We start from the raw sequence: 14,443 nt of genomic DNA, 5'->3' as shown, positions 1-14,443 counted from the left end.
TTGTTTTTAATTGTTACACTTTGAGTCATTGTGCTGGATCTCTGTTCTTTTTCATATCTCTCTTGTCCACAGTCCTCTCATGTCTAGCTTCTAGATTGTCCACTGGTAGTCCTCTCATGTTCAGAATCCATTCCTATCCATCCATGGCCAGTGGCAGGGGTCAGAGCTGTAAACATTCCAGTAATGTAGGAATCGGCATATGCTATCTGCAGAGCCCCTGTGTGCAGTATAAAAAAATAAAGTTTTTTTTTTTTTTTTTTTAATAGCCTAAATAAAGCATTGAGAACAGTTAAAAAAAAAAAATTGTACAATAAACTTGAATCATTGTGTTATTTCTCACGCTATATTATTGCAAGATTACTTAGGGAAAGTGAAAAACCATTCATTTCCAGGAGGGCCGACTTTCCCTTTTCATGTTACATTTTAACTCTGTCACAAAATGAGTACGTAAATGTCCTGTCTGCGTAACTGAGCTATGGCTTAACAAACCGGGTCCACTTCGAAATGCATTGCCATTCACAGGAGCAAAACTGAGACTGCAGCTCTGAAAGACGCTGTCAGTGAGGAACACTCCTCCTTCCTTGAAACACTACCAGGGGCACTCTGCAGATCAAGTAAGTGCCAATCCCTGCGTTCCTGAAAAGTTTACAGCTCTGCTTCTGCTGCTAGCCACAGCTGGAGCTGCTATGGACATAGGAGGGCTATCTGTGAATGCTAGGAGCTGCAGAATACAACATCCCATGTGAGTGTACCCTGTGCTGCTTTTAAATCCTTCATTAGGCAAACAAGGTTGTCATATAATTTTAAAATGTACACAAAAAGTAATGCTTCAAGCATATATCCAGCCAGAATAGTTTTTTCTTTTAGTTTTGACCATAGAAATACAGAAAAGAATGCTAGAACAAAACTGGAGCGAAGAGTCCACGATAATGTAAATTTTTGGAAACAAATAAGTCAATATTAAAAAAACAGCCAATGTGTTTTGGAGGCAACAACACCCCTCCTTTATCAGGGTTTAGCAGGTGGTTTTCAGAGTAGAAGTGCACGTGGATGCATTGACAGGCATCAGAGTATTGCAGGTCAGTGTATGGTGACTGTCAGTAGAAAAGTGCATGGTGTGCAGTGGGAAAAGTGTCATTGCAGTGTTGGTTATTTAGGTGTGTGGTGGTCAGATAGGAACTGTGTGGTATTACAGTAATGATCAAGGAAGGAAATATGAGATAATTGGTTGTATCATATCACAGAGTGGTCCTGTGGATACAAAAACAGTAGCCAGTGCCACATCCTATACATTTTTGAATAACGAGAGAAAATGGGACTTAGACTTAAACAATTATACAAAAATATATTTTATAGCACATAAAACATTTTGATTACATAATGTCTAAAAAACCCACATTGATATATCAGCACATAATTGATACGATACCGCTACTGTACAAAACCATAATAAATCTGCAAGAAGACTAGGAGATGAATCAAAGTCATTCCATAGTATACAAAAATCCAGGAGTGTGGTTTAATTACAGGAAAGCGGTAGAATGATGTTCAAAAAAGAAATTTCGCTCTACATGTTGCGCGCTCGTTGCGCTTCTTCAGGAGAATTTACATTGACTATCAAACAAAATGGAAAGGAGAGACATACATAAATATAATACATAATTATAAAACAAGTTAACAACATAATATATACATAGTGAGCTGACCCATCTGGTCCCCTCGTGGCCCGACCCAAGCATCTTGTTGCAAACAGAGAAAGACAAACCAGAATGTGCATAACATAGTAGCACAATTCTATAAGGAAAGAAGGCAGTAGCCCCCTAGAGGCAAAACAGTTTATATGGGGAAGGTAAGTATAAATAAAGATACTAAAGGGTCCTTAAGAAAGGAACCAACATAGTCAAGTGTATCTAATATAGTTACTGATACTAGAGGACCAATGAATGAAATAGTGTGTATTATAGCGTCTGGTGACACTGTTTAGCAAAGAAGTATACTTACTATTTAATGTGGGATGAATTTGAAACAAAATAGTTAAAAACAACATTTATAAGCATAAACAAAGATTCAAGCCAAGCCACTGTGTTAGGGGAATAGAGATAAAACATAGTCCTATCACAAGGGAAGACAGATGGAAAAAAAAGCTTACCTGTATTAAAGCACAGCAAAAAAGTAATTAATTAATGCTATGGCGGAAACTTCAATGAAATTAGTATAACATAATTAGCATAACTGGCAGGCTTACTAATAAAGGAACTCGTATTTAACCATATGTTTCAAATTCATCCCACATTAAATAGTAATTATGCTTCTTTGCTAAACAGTGTCACCAGACGCTATAATACACACTATTTCATTCATTGGTCCTCTAGTATCAGTAACTATTTTAGATACACTTGACTATGTTGGTTCCTTTTTTAAGGACCCTTTAGTATCTTTATTTATACTTACCTTCCCCATATAAACTGTTTTGCCTCTAGGGGGCTACTGCCTTCTTTCCTCATAGAATTGTGTTACTATGTTATGCACGTTCCCATAATATTCTGCTTTGTCTTTCTCTGTTTGCATCAAGATGCTTGGGTCGGGCCACGAGGGGTTCAGATGGGTCAGCTCACTATGTATATATTACAGTATGTTAACTTGTTTTGTAATTATGTATTATATTTATGTATGTTTCTCTTTTCCATTTTGTTTGATAGTCAGTGTAAACGCTCCTGAAGAAGCGCAACGAGCGTGCAACATGTAGAGCGAAATTTCTTTTTTGAACATCATTCTACAGCTTCCCTATAATTAAACCACACTCCTGGATTTTTGTATACTATGGAATGACTTTGATTCATCTCCTAGTTTCCTTGCAGATTTATTATGGTTTTGTACAGTAGCGGCATCGTATCAATTATGTGCTGATATATCAACATGGGTTTTTTAGACATTATGTAATCAAAATTTTTTATGTGTTTATGATAAAAATATATTTTTGTATAATTGTTTGGTTGTGCCTAAAAAGTCCAAGTCCCATTTTCTCTCATTATTCCAAGGAAGGAAATATGTGGCAGTTCATTGGTGGTTGGTAAAGAAGCGCCCAACAGTACGGAGGCAGTGAGTGGAGTAGTGTTATGGTGTGCTCTATGAAAGAGCAAGGTGCAATGGTGCTCAAGAGAAGTATGCAGCTTTCAGTGGGGCTCACTGGAGAAGTGTGTGACAGTTAGACCCCCTTTCAGACTGAGGTAGTTTTCAGGCATTTTAGTGCTAGAAATTAGTGCAAGAAATAGCGCCAGTAAAGCTGCCTCCCATTCTTTGCAATAGGTGCTTTCACACCCGGGCGGTGCGCTTGTGGGATGTTAGAAAAAGTCCTGCAAGCAGCATCTTTGGGGCGATTTGGGAGCATTGTATACAGCGCTATCAAAACGTACCCGCTCATTGCAATGAAAAGCGATTCAGAAGCGCCGCAACACGGGAGTTTTTTACTCCTTTTTTGGAGTTAAAAGCGGCCCACTAGCGGCCAAAAAAAGCGCAGCTTAAACAGTGGTGAAGCACCACTAAAACGAGTGGCGCTTTACTGTGAACGCACGGGCGGCCCCAGTGTGAAAGGGCTCTTAGTGGAGAAAGTGGGTGCAGTAGTCATCAACATAGAGTGCATGTCAGTGTAGTGGCAATCGGTATAGATGTTTACATTGGTGGAGTGGTGGTCAGTGGGGAATATCTCTGCAGTGGAGTGTTGGTCAGCAAGGTAATTTGCTCTGTGTGCCATTACATTGGCAGTCAGTTCAATCAAAGTGGAGAAGTGCACATTGGTGCAGTGGCAGTCAGTGGAGAAGTGTGTGTCAGTGTAGTGGTAGTCAGTGAAGAAGTACATTGGCAGTCAGTGGGGAAATGCAGGTGAAGTGGCAGTCACAGAAAGTGTGCAGTGGTGGTCGGAGAGAACCATGCAGCGCTGAAGTGGCAGCCAGTGGAGAAATGTACAGCAGACTATTATTAAAGAAGTGCACAGCAGTGCAGTGTCAGTCAGAGTAGTTTGTGGGTGCTGTGGCAGTCAATCACTTGTATATGACCCTTAAAAATGAAGCGTGTAGGGGTAATGGCTGTCAAGGGAGAAGTGTGGGGCTTCCAGTGCTGATCAGTAAAGTGTGTTGGGTTGCAATGGGAAAAGTGCATGTCAGTGCAGTTCAGTGTTGGTCAATTGCTTTATGGTTATGTTTGAAGGCACTCGTGATGCAGATTAGTGTTTTCTACTCTAAGTACATATTGTTCCCTCTACTCTCTGTAACTCACTGCTATTAACTCTTCCTCTCTGTCTGTGTTGCAGTCTGAGTGGTTCTTCAGTGATGAGCATGAGAAAACTGAAAAGGTAAGTATGCTGATAGTAAACAAGCAAAAAACTGCACTAAAAGTGCTCTCATAAATACAGTATACTGTGGGGCAGCTGCACTCATTATGTGATTATAAATTCAGTGATTATATAGTAACCTACTCAAAATCTCAAACTCATAATCAGTGTGAATCTCAGTGCTCAATATCCTTCAGTAGCAACATTTAGTGATTAACAAAGTCCTTCACTATGTAAAAAAACAGCATGCTTCAAAGGATGTGTGAATTCTCTATGCAAAACAGTCCATCCAGTGCTGCTCTACCTGCACATCCTACTGCTTACCAAAGCAATAGACCCCATATTTATTGAGGCAACCATTTATTAAAATGGAAATCAATACTCAAGAATTAAAAATCATACAGTATGACACAGAAACCAACAGGCATAATGACATCACCACTACGCTCCACCCTATGCATGTTTCATCACAAGGGACATCTTCCTAGACTCCCATGTCCCAGGAGTCCCTTTTGATGAAACCTTAAAAAAAATAAGCGGCTTGGTGAGACTTATTCTCGCCACCACATTTACAAACACATCTTCTTCATGGAAAGAAATCAATGACAAGAGGGAGGTGATCCGGCACACTGTCAGCCCTATTCAAAAAACCCTTGGGTAGATAGGTTAAAATAACAAACAATATTCATATTCTAGAAAGTCTAGTATGTAGACTTACTGGCAGCAGCTGTAGAGGAGCTAGAAGTGACTCTGCAGGGAAGACAAGAAGAAAGGCAGCGCCATGTAAGAGTGGCAGTATGTGACTTTAATGACACTGTGCTAACAACTTACAAGATCATAGTAGGTTTGCTCGTCAGATAGGTAAGTTACCGCTGTGGGCGGCCGGACAGTCGGCATTCCTCATCAGGGAGACCGGATGGAGTCCTTGGCAATGTGGGTAGGCACTTCCTGGAGTTCGTCCGAGATTCCTAGGTGGACAGGGATCCAGCCGACGTCACTGGCGGTGGGCGTGGCACGGAATCGGTGCATGTGTGCTCTTTCTTTAGGCCGTCGAAAGAGCAGGAGATTACTTGAAGGAGCACGCATGCTCCGAACACGTGCCATGCCCGTCACCAGTGACGCCTGTGATGTCGGCTCGATCCCCTTCCACTCAGGAATCTTGTACCAGCTCCAGAAAGTGCCTACCCACACTGCAGAGGGCTCCATCTGGTCTCCCTGATGAGGAACACTGGCCACCCACAGCGGTGACTTGTCTATCTATCTGTCTATTATGATCTTGTAAGTTGTTAGCATCTTGACCCTAAGGAATAAAGCTCGCTTGCAGATGACCCTAGGGACATCAGGAAGGTGTGGACCAATAACCCTGTCATTCTTTAATATAGGTGAATGTTTCTTTAAGAGCATTCTATGCAATTGTATGCTGTTTTATCAGCTTCCTATTGTGAGTATTACTACATTTAATAAATATTGAATATTACGATGGTAATGCACTGTGGTTCCTCTGTGTCTTCCTTGTTTGGGTTAGATTTAGATTTTGCATTGGGGCTGTGATTTAGCATGAGTCTACCAGGCCAGGGGCTGATAACGTCTAATATTTGAAGTCATTGATATTGGCCAGAGGTTGAGTAGCTGGAGTTTTTGGCAAGGATATGTTTGAGTCGCCATTGGGCTCATTCCTTGTTTAATCTCTATTAACCTTTCATTATTTGGGGTCAGTATTTCCGTTTTGCTGATAAAGGCTTATGTGTGGTGATAGAACGTTATAGTACCCCCCACTATGGATGAATGAGCACAGGGGGTACAGTAGACAGCAGCATTGTCTGTCTGGAGGGAGGGTAGTGTTAAAAGTACTAGCAAATTTAAATACACTAACAAAATGAAGCCAAACTCCAGCTCACACTTTATAATCCATTACAACAGTTTTTTTCTTCTTTTAAAATAAAGGTTTTACATGGATAGCTGATCATTGTAAGAACTCTTACCAGTGTTAAGGCCCCTTTCACACTGCTGCGACCTGGCCACAATTTTTCCGCAATTTTCAGGGAATGCCTGTGTAAACTTGAGGTCTATGGACCTCAACTCGCGTTAAAGTCGGACCAAAGTAGTATTGGGTCTACTCTGAAGTCGCACAGATATGAATGGTACTCATTGGTAATCATGGGGTACGATTTGTCATGCGACTTTGCAGTCCCAAGTCTCAGGACAAGTTGCACAAGTTTGAAAGGGGCCTAAACGGTTTGTCTCTCATCCCTGTAAACTGATACATCTGGACGAGAGCTTGTTCTTTTGAAAAACAGACCTACTGGCCATATCACCAGATGAAAATAATGGAAAGAAAGCTTATGGGCTGCTATATATTAAATGTTTGCTTTTGGGTTTAATACTGCATTAAAGTGGTTCTAATGTCAGAAGTTTTTTTTTATCTTAATGCATTCCATGTAATAGGATAAAAAACCCTTCAGTGTGCAGCAGCCCCCCTAATACTTGCCTGAGCCTATCTAGATCCAGTGATGTTGCACGGGACTCTCCCTCCTCACTGGCTGAGACAACAGCGGGGCACCATTGGCTCCCACTGCTGTCAATCAAAGTCAGTGAGCCAATGAGAGAGAGGGGGTGGGGCTTAACAGCAGTTCCGTGTCTGAATGGACACACAGAGCAGCAGCTCGGGTGCCCCCATAGCAAGCTGCTTGCTGTGGGGGTATTTGGCAGGAGGCAGGGGCCAGGAGCATCAGCGAAGGATCCAAGAAGCAGAGCCACACAGAGCAGGTAAGTATAACATGACTATTTTTAGTTTTTAATTAAAACAAATGAGACTTTAATATCACTTTAAGCTTAGCCAGGAATTTGCTAATTGTAAAAGAGCTGGTGCACCTTTGGGCCGAGCACTAGGGCAAGCAGTTCCTTAACAGTGGGAGTTGTTTAAAGGGGCATGGTTAAATAAAATTTTGGCCTACTTGCTATATGCCGGCACTCATAACCCCCAGTCCTTGTACTTGTAAAATGATATTGCACAAAGTGACCCCTTATGTCCTCTTCTGGAGTTCCCTGCCGGCGCTGTCTGTTCCTTCTCCATGCGGGTGCCCTCTTAGCAAGCTGTGTTGTTATGGGGGCACCCGTGCAGGCACACTCCCAAGTCGGGCTGTGTGCATCCATTGAGCCTAGGGCCATAATGCAGAGAATGCATTATTTCTTTTTTTAAACAATTTTAGCTGCTTTTTCAAGAAGTATAGGGACAGCTGAAGTCAGCAGGTTTGTTTGTAACTAATATCTCATATTATCACAATACAATGTTGTTATTGTGAACACATGATTGTTTCCCTCAGCTGCGGTCAGTGACAAAAACTATGCGCGGTGGAATGGAGGCACCACACTTGAGACTCTTAATGCACACATTGCGGCCAGTAAAAGGTTAATTGACCTACATGTATACATCATCAGAGTCTGCCCCTGTCACACACTCTGCTCAAAAGGGTTCCTGTATTAAAATGCGAGCCAGTGATATAAGCTGCAAATGCTGGAGATTGATCGGAGCCCTGCACTGCTCACTCTGCAGTCATGATCATTTAACCGCTTTGGTGCTTTCTAAATTTATAACCTGGAACAAGTGGGCAAATTCTGAGTTCTGACATTACTCTGACTTATCTGTATGCTTTTTGCAGGTCAGTTACTAAGAAAGTATAGAAGCCAGAGATAAGTAGGAAGTTGGCATTTTCAGAAAACGTTCAGCAGTGGCAGCCTCCTCATGTAAAGAAAACACACAAACATGTTATACTTATCTGCTCTGTGCAATGATTTTGCACAGAGTAGCCTGTTCCTCTTTTTTTTTGGTCCCCTGACGGCTGTCCTGGTTCCTCCCCCTGCCAAGTATCCCCAATAGCAAGCCTTTTGCTGTGGGGGCACTCAAGCAGGCTCGCTCCTGAGCCACGCTTCTGTGAATTTTCCATTGGCTCACTGGCTGTGATTGACTGCTATGTGAGCCACTGCTCTCATGCACATCGCTGAATCAAGATGGGTCTCAAGTATGAGGAGGAGCTGCACCCAGAAGGTTTTTATTTTAATGCATATAATGCATTAAGGTAAAATACCTTCTCCCTTTAGAACCACTTTAATGTTTTTATTTATTTTTATTGCATTTTGATTGATCGTTTAAACAGTCATTTAAACCATTCACAAATAGTGTACAGAGTAAGCTCAGGTGATTTTAATCAAAAGTGGACTGAAGTTTAATAATAGTTCAAAAGTGGATGTGCTGTACCTTCTGGAATGTGTAGTGTTATTGGCCTGGGTTTATGCTTCCTCAGTGACACACATCTTAATGTTCTATATTGCATTGCTTTGGTAATTGCATAACTTTCACATTGTATGGATAAAAAGTAAGCTGCGTTCTTAAAGTGACATATTAACCAAATAAGTGAACACAAAACAAAAAAATGAAAAATAAAAAGTGATTGAAAATGTTAAGGAAGTCCCAAACCGTGAAACATGTGACTTATGTAGAGTCCTCCAATAACTATTGAAGATTCTAATGGTTCCTTCAATGAAGGACGGACCAGCAACCAAAGGTTCAGTGAAAATCTTGTGACTTTATAATGTGAACACAGTAAATCCACCACCACGCAAAGTGCACGCTTACCAGTTGCACAAGTTTAACCGCTTCAGCCCCGGAAGATTTTACCCCCTTCCTGACCAGAGCACTTTTTGTGATTCGGCACTGCGTTGCTTTAACTGGCAATTGCGCGGTCATGCGACGTTGCACTCAAACAAAATTGATGTCCTTTTTTCCCACAAATAGAGCTTTCTCTTGGTGGTATTGATCACTTCTACGGTTTTTATTTTTTGAGCTATAAACAAAAATAATATAATAAATATTCCCCAAAAATATATAAAAAAAAAATTTTAGTTTAGGCCGATATGTATTCTACATATTTTTGGTAAAAAAAAATTGCGATAAGCATTTGGGCAGAAGTTATAGTGTCTACAAAATAGGGGATAGTTTTATGGCATTTTTATTTTTATTAGTAATGGCAATCTGCGATTTTTATCGGGACTGCTACATTATGGCGGACACATCGGACAATTTTGACACTATTTTGGGACCATTGTCATTTATACAGCGATCAGTGCTATAAAAATGCACCGATTACTGTGTAAATGACACTGGCAGTAAAGGGGTTAACCACTAGGGGGCGATAAAGGGGTTAGGGTGTCCTAGGGAGTGATTCTAACTGTGCGGGGGATGGGCTTCAAGTCACATGACAGTGTTCACCACTCCCGATGACGGGGCGGTGATCTCTGTCATGACGCGGGGCGCCTGCTATCCCCTACTCTTAAAGGGGACGTACAGGTACTCCCCTTTTGCCCACCGCTGCCATTGTGCCGACGTATATCGGCGTGCGGCGGTCGGCAACTGATTAAGCACTTGTGGCTAATACCCAGCCAGGGCCTTTTCCTCCAAAGACAGCAGATGTTTTGTCTGGTCAGATGACATAGTAAGCCGTTTTGGTCAGGAACGTAATTGGTGGTACAGTTTGTGGACCCATACACAGTTCAAGTAGCGATGAGGCAATGACAGCTTATCACAACCCCTCTGTAATGCAATCCTAACTCAATCCTAAATTAGGATTGCATTACAGAGGGGCTGTAATAAGCTGCCATCGCTTCATCGCTACTTGAACCGTCTATGGGTCCATATGCTGTACCACCAATTATGTTCCTGACCAAAACGGCTTACTATGTCATCTGACCAGACCAAACATCTGCAGTCTTTGGAGGAAAAGGCCCTGGCTGGGTATTAGCCACAAGTGCTTAAACTTGTGCAGCTGGTAAGCGTGCACTTTGCGTGGTGGTGGATTCACTGTGTTCACATTATAAAGTCACAAGATTTTCACTGAACCTGTGGTTGCTGGTTCGTCCTTCATTGAAGGAACCATTAGAATCTTCAATAGTTAATTGAGGACTCTACATAAGTCACATGTTTCACTGTTTGGGGCTTCCTTAACATTTTCAATCACTTTTTATTTTTAATTTTTTTGTTTTGTGTTCACTTATTTGGTTAATATGTCACTTTAAGAGCGCAGCTTACTTTTTATCCATAGTTGTTTTGTGTGTATTTCACTTTGAGTTGCAGGTACAATTGTTAGGTTTGTTTCCAGCACAGTTTTCTTTTTTATATTTTCACATTGTATGCCTTTCAGACTCCAGTGGATGAATCAGATTCCCAGTCTGTACCAAATATTGAACATCTTCTGCCAAATATCGGAAGGACAGTAATTCTAGGAGATACCTCAGGTAAATTCTGACATATGGTAGAACCCATATAAGACAAGATGACTTTATATTATTTTCTTTACATCGATATAGTACCTACTTTAAACATCTTAATGTTGGACATGGCCAAGAAAAACGGCAATGTGCAGAAAAGCAGATCTCGTTATAGCAAGACTATAGCAAGACCAGAGAAATTGCAGTGGGTTACTGCGCTTCTTAAAGTGATTGTAAGGGATCTTTTTATTTATATTTTTTTTAAACTTACCTCCACTGTGCAGCTTGTTTTGTACAGAGTGGCCCCGAACATCCTCTTCTCGTCTCATCCTCCTCCTCCCCGCATCAGATAACCCTCTAGGAGAAGCACTCTCCTGAGGGGGTTACCTTGCAGGTGCGCTCCCGAGTCCAGCATTTGCGTCCATAGACACGAATGCCGGACTCAGTCCCGCCCCCTGGTGCCCGCGTCATTGAATTTGATTGACAGCAGTGGGAGCCATTGACTGTGCTGCTATCAATCTATCCAATCAAGAGCCGGGACCCTGTGGAGATAGGGACAGTGCAACCCCGCTGAACAGATGAAGGGGCTCAGGTAAGTAAAACGGGGGGTTGGGGGACCAGTGACTGCCAGGTGTTTTTTCACCTTAATGCATAGGATGCATTAAGGTGAAAAAACACAAGGGTTTACAACCCCTTTAAAATGCTTAATAGTTTGGGTAATAACAATAATATAGAATTCATCTCAGTTTTATTTATTAGAGCATTGTTTCTCAACCTTTTTTCAGTCAAGACACCCTCCAAAATTATGCACGCCCCCATTCTAAAATGTAAAAACTATTCTGATAGTTTTACATAACGCATTTTCATCAATACATTGGTCATTAGGAGGTTGGCAGCTATAAGGTTTTAATGGTGTACAATGAAAACCTGTGGTTTTCTGTAACTAAAAGGCAGGTTTCATCCACCCACTGCCTTGTATACAATTTTGGGGCAATTTTTAGGCATCCCTGAGGAAACCTCAGGGTGCCTGGGCACCCTGGTTGAAAAAGGTTGTATTAGAATGTTTAAACTAAAACTGAGCTCAGCACCAGCCAACAGGATTATTATTTTTTATTTTCTGGCTGTGCTTTACTAAAGTACACTTGAATCAAACTGGCTGCGAAGAATGATCACAAACAATGCACTTTGTTGATGGTGTAGGCATAATTGTATCATTCTGGTGGCCATAGTAGTTATTTATAATTAAAGACTTCACTCTGGTCGGCCTTTTCCTAGAAAAATTACAAAGACCTGACCTTCCCTGGCATGTGGTAACTTGAAATAATCCTAAGCCTTTCTTCCTTTCCTCCTTCATCCGTCCTCTGGTCCTCTTCCACTCTCTTCTCTCAGTGGATCTTCTGCAGCCGTGAACGGTATGGTTTGGTTTCTAATGCTTCCTAATCACACAGGTGGTTGTAATAGAGATGGCAGTCACATTCAATAGTATTTATCAATGAAAAAGACAAGTTGCAGAAAACTAGTTTGCCTTTCAATCTATTTTAAATCTTGCTTTAAAAAGATGGAAAGCGATAAACTGTTTGAGCAGGATAGATTTTATACAGTAGGGGATTTAGCTTCTATCATCTCTCTTATGACCACCCATTTCCTAGAGGTTTAACACATCTCATGGCTGTTACTGTGTGGCATTGTGTCACGCTGGTGTCTTGTGTTACTTGCTGCTCTCACCCACTTAACAGAGCGGCTCCAACAAGTTTATTGCAGGCTCCTCCATATCCAGAAGCTATATATTGTATTCACAGTGCTGTCTAAATACCCTTTTAAACCACAGGCATTTATCATCTCTATCTAGATGTTCTTCACATTCTTATTATGAGGCTTGTAATCTTGGGCTTCTGACAGTGCTTCCAGGGCTTTCCAAGAGTGTTGGCATTTATCATGTAAATTCTTCAACCATACAGCCAATTTCTTTCAACATGAAGTTCATGAAGCAGCGGTGAATCAAATGATGGTAAATAAACAAGCAATTACGTGTAAAGACACAATCTCATAAACATTGATATAAACACATGGGCAATGATAAATAAATAAGGAAAATAAAATATACAATGACAATTAATCAAAAGAATCACAAAATACTTCATGTATTTGTGAACCAAATAAAGTGAAACAAAGTCCAAAAAGAATTTAGTCCAAAAATGTATATCTTGGTGACTAGTGATTGGGCATATAACGTTTGTAATTCCTGGTACACATGCAATGCTGGTGAAGGAATTTGGATGGCAAATACATCATGAGCCTATAAGATCGTCCATTATGAAGTCTGCTTGAGCGTTTATGAGCATTTATCATTTGATGGTCTACACCATCTGTTAAAAGGCCAATTCATGTGGTGTCACTTAATGGAGGAAGTGTGAATGTGGGGACACCTTCATTAATTAATTGATTATACCAATCATGATATAATCTTTTTGGAATAAACTATTTTTGGACTTTGCTTCACTTTATTTGGTTCACATTCATGTATTATTTTTATTACCGTAATTGTCATTGTATATTTTATTTATTTCTTTATTTATTATTGCATATGCGTTTATATTTATGTTCATGAGTTTGTCTTTGCACTTAATTGCTTGTTTATCATCATTTGATTCAGTACTGCGTCACTATCACAATTGATTAGTAGCTGCTTTATCTTAATAGGTGGAGTTATCCCAGTGCAGATTTTATTTAATTTATCTGAATTACTTTTAATAGTAAATGCAGGTACACATATACATATACATATATATATATAAATATAAATTATCTGTGGTAAAATGTTTGACATACTAAGGGGGCATTTATAAAATTGTGCAGTCCGAGAGCTGAACAATTTCTGCTTGATGCCATTATTTTTTTAACGTGCATTTTAAAGGGGTCTTTATTATGTTTTATTATTTGTAACCAGGGCCAGATTTCCATCACCAGAACGTGTATGCAAACAGTCCTCAATGCTCACAGCAACAACCCCTGTGCTATAATCATTCCTTTTACGTAGAATATCTTCTTGCTATATTGGCCCTAACCTAATTTTGATTATTGTGACGTTCATATGAGTTTATGACTATATTTCTCAAATAAAAAAGAATGTGTGGCCAATAACTTTAAAATGTGGTTTTTCTCTCTAGTCCATTGAAGGATACAGGAAAACTTGAACATCTGGTTTATACTGTCAGCTGCAGGAGGATTGGACACTGCCATGAACTTGTTCTGTGAACTGTGGGAGACCAGATATAGTGAATGCAGGGTCCTGGGTTTAGAGGAAACAAAATAAGTGTAGCACTAAAAGTTAAGATGTCCAGCATGTAAACAAAATGCAGGGTCCTGGGTTTAGTAACAATTTAAGAGTTACTGAAGACTTTGCTTCCCAGTCCTGCATCAGTCATGTTGGTACATATATGTTAAGCACTTTTGCTAAAGTGCTGGGTGGCAAAACTAACCTGCAAAAAGCACTTACTCTGCATTTCCTACAGGGAATAAGAGTACCCATTTTCTCCAAATTAGGGAGAGCAAGAATCAGGTTGGTAAATATCTCCTTCTTCCTCCCAAAAGAGCTTTGCCGTGTGCCCTTGACTTTAACATTGAAGCCTCCTAAGGCTGTCCCTTCACTTATCATAAGATTTGGCACTCAAAGTTGCCCAAGTCCATCATGAAACCCTCCTTTGCATGAAGGTATGCCCCCATTTTTCAGAGGGCAAGGAGTTCTGTTGGCTCTTGCAGACACAATCTTGCATCGCCAATGCTTGGGTGCAAGAGGTGGTGTCTGTTTTGCTTTGTCTTTTAAAGTGTTACTAAACCCAGAAGCCTGCATTCACT

At 40.6% G+C, this 14,443-nt stretch overlaps 1 protein-coding gene across 1 annotated transcript in view; it reads left to right on the top strand.

The window, feature by feature from the left end:
• Positions 1-14,443, top strand: part of ARHGAP23 (Rho GTPase activating protein 23) — a 529,546-nt gene that overhangs the window by 474,340 nt on the left and 40,763 nt on the right. Inside the window, exons 21-22 of the mRNA XM_073608262.1 lie at positions 4,307-4,348; positions 10,522-10,615. Of these exons, the coding sequence (XP_073464363.1) occupies positions 4,307-4,348; positions 10,522-10,615 (136 nt within the window). The remainder of the gene's footprint in view (positions 1-4,306; positions 4,349-10,521; positions 10,616-14,443) is intronic.

Source organism: Aquarana catesbeiana, linkage group LG12 (genome assembly GCF_042186555.1).
Source record: "Aquarana catesbeiana isolate 2022-GZ linkage group LG12, ASM4218655v1, whole genome shotgun sequence".
NCBI classification, from domain to species: domain Eukaryota; kingdom Metazoa; phylum Chordata; class Amphibia; order Anura; family Ranidae; genus Aquarana; species Aquarana catesbeiana.
Note: the sequence above shows the minus strand (reverse complement) of the source record. Positions and strands in the feature narration are given on the sequence as shown.